At 24.3% G+C, this 3,609-nt stretch overlaps 1 protein-coding gene across 1 annotated transcript in view; it reads left to right on the top strand.

The window, feature by feature from the left end:
* The first annotated feature begins 591 nt into the window (after positions 1-591).
* Positions 592-3,609, top strand: part of LOC105626217 (cytochrome P450 4C1-like) — an 11,791-nt gene continuing 8,773 nt past the window's right edge. Inside the window, exons 1-2 of the mRNA XM_012207523.1 lie at positions 592-751; positions 1,288-1,397. Of these exons, the coding sequence (XP_012062913.1) occupies positions 592-751; positions 1,288-1,397 (270 nt within the window). The remainder of the gene's footprint in view (positions 752-1,287; positions 1,398-3,609) is intronic.

Here is a 3,609-nt window from a genome sequence, read left to right as displayed (position 1 = left end):
TAGAAATATCTGAAATCTTTTAATAATAATATTTCAAAAAGATTACAGATTCCTCTTCTGATATTTCATCAACCTTACAACAAGATTTCATGTGCAAGAATTGTGGACTTTTTACTATTCCAGAGCTGTCTCAGAAATGTTATAGACATATTTCGCAATTTTTATGAAATGTTCACTTTTAAGTTGAAATATTTCTGAGATATTTCTGAAAACTTTCGGTGTTGTCTGGGTACGTTTGTAGATTTATAAAAAGTTCAATGAAAATACAAAGCAAAACAGAATAAATATAAGATAAAAGATTTGTTGACATGAAATATATTTTCTGATACATGTGTCATCGTCATTATCATAATTGAAGGTATCTTTGAGAAATAAAGATATATTTGGGAAATATTTTCTCAAATATTTTGAAAATGTATTTTTGAAAATATATTTACATAATAATTAGTATTGGGATACTATAACTTTTTAATAATATTAATATAATTTCATAATAATATTAATGTAGTAATATTAATATCTCACTTCAGCAAATCTAATGTATAAACTTGTTTGATAAACTATTTATTTGAAGTGTTCGCAGAATACGACATGGATTTAATTTTTTTGACAATATATACTCTTTGCATCCTTGTTATTTTCGCATTTCTGCCAAAAGTGCATCATCATTATGTTATTCGACAGAAACTCAAAAATCTACCCTCACCTGTTATTGGTTCAATATTTAAGTTAATGAGGTTATCAGATTATGGTAAAGAACTTTATATAAGATTTTTGCATTATTTTGTTATACAGTACCATTTATATATCTATATCTATATTCGCACAACTTAAAGCTTGATTATCTCGAGGTGTCATATTTGATGTCGGAAATGACTTGCAATGAATTAATAGTTACATACAGATTTATTTTTCAGATTTTTCTTAAAAACATATTTTCATAATCGTGAAATCTGTCAAATCTGTGGCAAACTGAAACAATCTGTCCAATGAGTTACTGTATATATGTAGAAGTATAAAATATAATTGCTCAAATAATGATACATTTCTGAAATGTCAAAAAATACTGCAGTATTTTGTTATTAAAAGAAAATTAAAAAATAAAGCTGTAGCAATTAATTTATTGTGTGTTCATTTTCCATTTCTAACATAATTCAATCAATATATTGTTTTGAGATAGCCAGCTCTAAATTTAAAACTTTAATATTTAAATATATATAATTAAATTAATTACTGTGTAAATAAATAATATTAAATTATTAATAAATTAATAAATTTAATTATTAGAGCGCATGAAATTGTTTCTTACGATAATAGAGAATTATAAAGAAGGAATATTCATACACTATATCGGAATTACACCTTATATTAACATATTTAAGCCAGAATACTTGGAGGTAAATAAAATTTATTTACTAATAGAAAATAACATCCGTTATATTTTCTATAATAATTAATACATTATTTAAGCATGAAGAAGCATCTTTGTGTACTGTGATGATATAAAACATTCTGAAGCATTTATATAATAACTGCTTTTATAAATTTATTATTAAATGGATTTTAAAAAGTAAAAATTAAAAGAAGGAAAAGATTACAGTGAAATTCTTTTTGTCTCTATTATCTATAATGTGTAGTAATCAAATTTTATTAAATACTATTTAGTACAATGTAAATACATATTTTGTTAGTAAAGGAAGAACAGAAAATGGGCGAAAAGTTTTCTTGTGTGTAAATATATTAAAAAAAATATATTAAAAAAATTAACTTTTATTTTTATAAAAATTTACTTTTAATAAATTGAATTTTACAGTGTCACTGTTAGTATTGTTACTGAAGAATAGAGATTTCTTTATTATAATAGCGAAATAAATTATAAATTTAACACAACAAAGTTTTTAATAAATAATATTAACCCTAGTAAGTCATTATTTTTGGTTATCTAATCTGGTATTTCTGGTCACAGATTTATGAATCTCTGCAACTTTGTCACACTATATCTCTGGATTGAATACGTATTTTTTATCTCAAAATCTATGAAATTTATACCTCGAAATCAAGCAAAGGCAGATAAATAAATCAAATAAATAATATTTTATTTTTAATTAATCACAATGCTTCAAAGAATTTTTGTTGGAAAAATTTGCAAAAAATGATTACTTTGAAAAAAATTCTCAAATTTTAAATTTTATGTGCAAGAAGGAAGTAGGATTTTTTTAATTGACCTTTTTGGACTATCAAAAAAAAAGATAATACGACTCGCTAAAAAGAAAATTATTTGAATTATCGAAAACCAACATTTTTGAAAAATCTATACATATAATCTATATATATACAATTAATAAATAAAATTTTATTATTTAAACAATATAAAATGATAGATAAATGATTGTACATGTATAAATATTATTATAGTATGTATAATTAAATTTATTAGGATTTAGTTTAGAGGATGATACAACACTCGCTCCAAAGCAATTATCCGTCCCGGTTGAGCGATCTCCGAAAAGTGACAAAAATTTAAAAATTTCTATTTAATTATATTAAATATAATTCTTTTTAATTCTTTTCATGTACTTATTTTTATACTATTCCAAAATCATTAAACATATATTTAATAAAAAATAAGGGGATATCCTGAAAAGGGATATGCCGAAAGCTTGCAAGTTAGTCACGTATGGATCCTCAGTACTCTCTTTGAACTTTCATACATTCTCACATCGAGAATAACGTACAAAAAATATCCTTGCAGACTTATCATATCTATGGACAGTTAAAGTTTTTCAGCTTTCTCTTTCAATTCGGATCTTCAAATAATATTATAAAAAATTACAGCAATTTGAAAATAGGGTACGTTGAATCAATGAACTTACTAGGGTTAATCAGTAAAAATCAGTTCTTTTGCTATTTATAAGTGACGAAATTTGTCGTAGCACTCAAAATTTGTTGTACACTTATCTGCAAAAAAATGAGTTACTAAATTTTAGGATAAATTTTTATAATAAATTTTTAATATATTTTAAGTAGCGATATCTAAAAAAAATTATAGTGGGGTGTACCAAAGCTTAAATTAAAGTTTGAACATTCTCATTAATAACCATGTAGATCAAATTTCACAAAGTGTATTATAAAATAGCGGACATTAAAAATAGACATTGAAAGGAAAAAAATTTTTATTCAAACTATTGCGTTATTCAAGGGAATTGGCTGCCAGGCATAAAAGTGTATGAGTTTTTAAGATCATTGATTTCCAAACAAATCCGTATATGGAACATTTTTCTACGATTTTTTAAACAAAATTATGTTTCAAAATAAAAAGTTACAAAATGGACAACTTTTACTTCTAAACTTAATGACAGACCGGGCCTATTTGAGACATTTCTTTTCTTTTACGATCTCTGAATCTTAATAAAATAATCTTCATAAAAAAAAATTTGTTGGACGGTTTAAAAGATTGAATCATATTGTTCATAATGTCGTTATAGATTAAATATTTTGTACTTATTTTACATATAAAAATATTATACATACGTGCGCGACACACACACACACACACACACACACACACACACACACACACACACACACACACACACACACACACACAAC

Source organism: Atta cephalotes (assembly GCF_000143395.1).
Source record: "Atta cephalotes unplaced genomic scaffold scaffold00005, whole genome shotgun sequence".
NCBI lineage: Eukaryota > Metazoa > Arthropoda > Insecta > Hymenoptera > Formicidae > Atta > Atta cephalotes.
The sequence above is the reverse complement of the archived record's forward strand: the minus strand, read 5'-3'. Positions and strand labels throughout refer to the sequence as shown.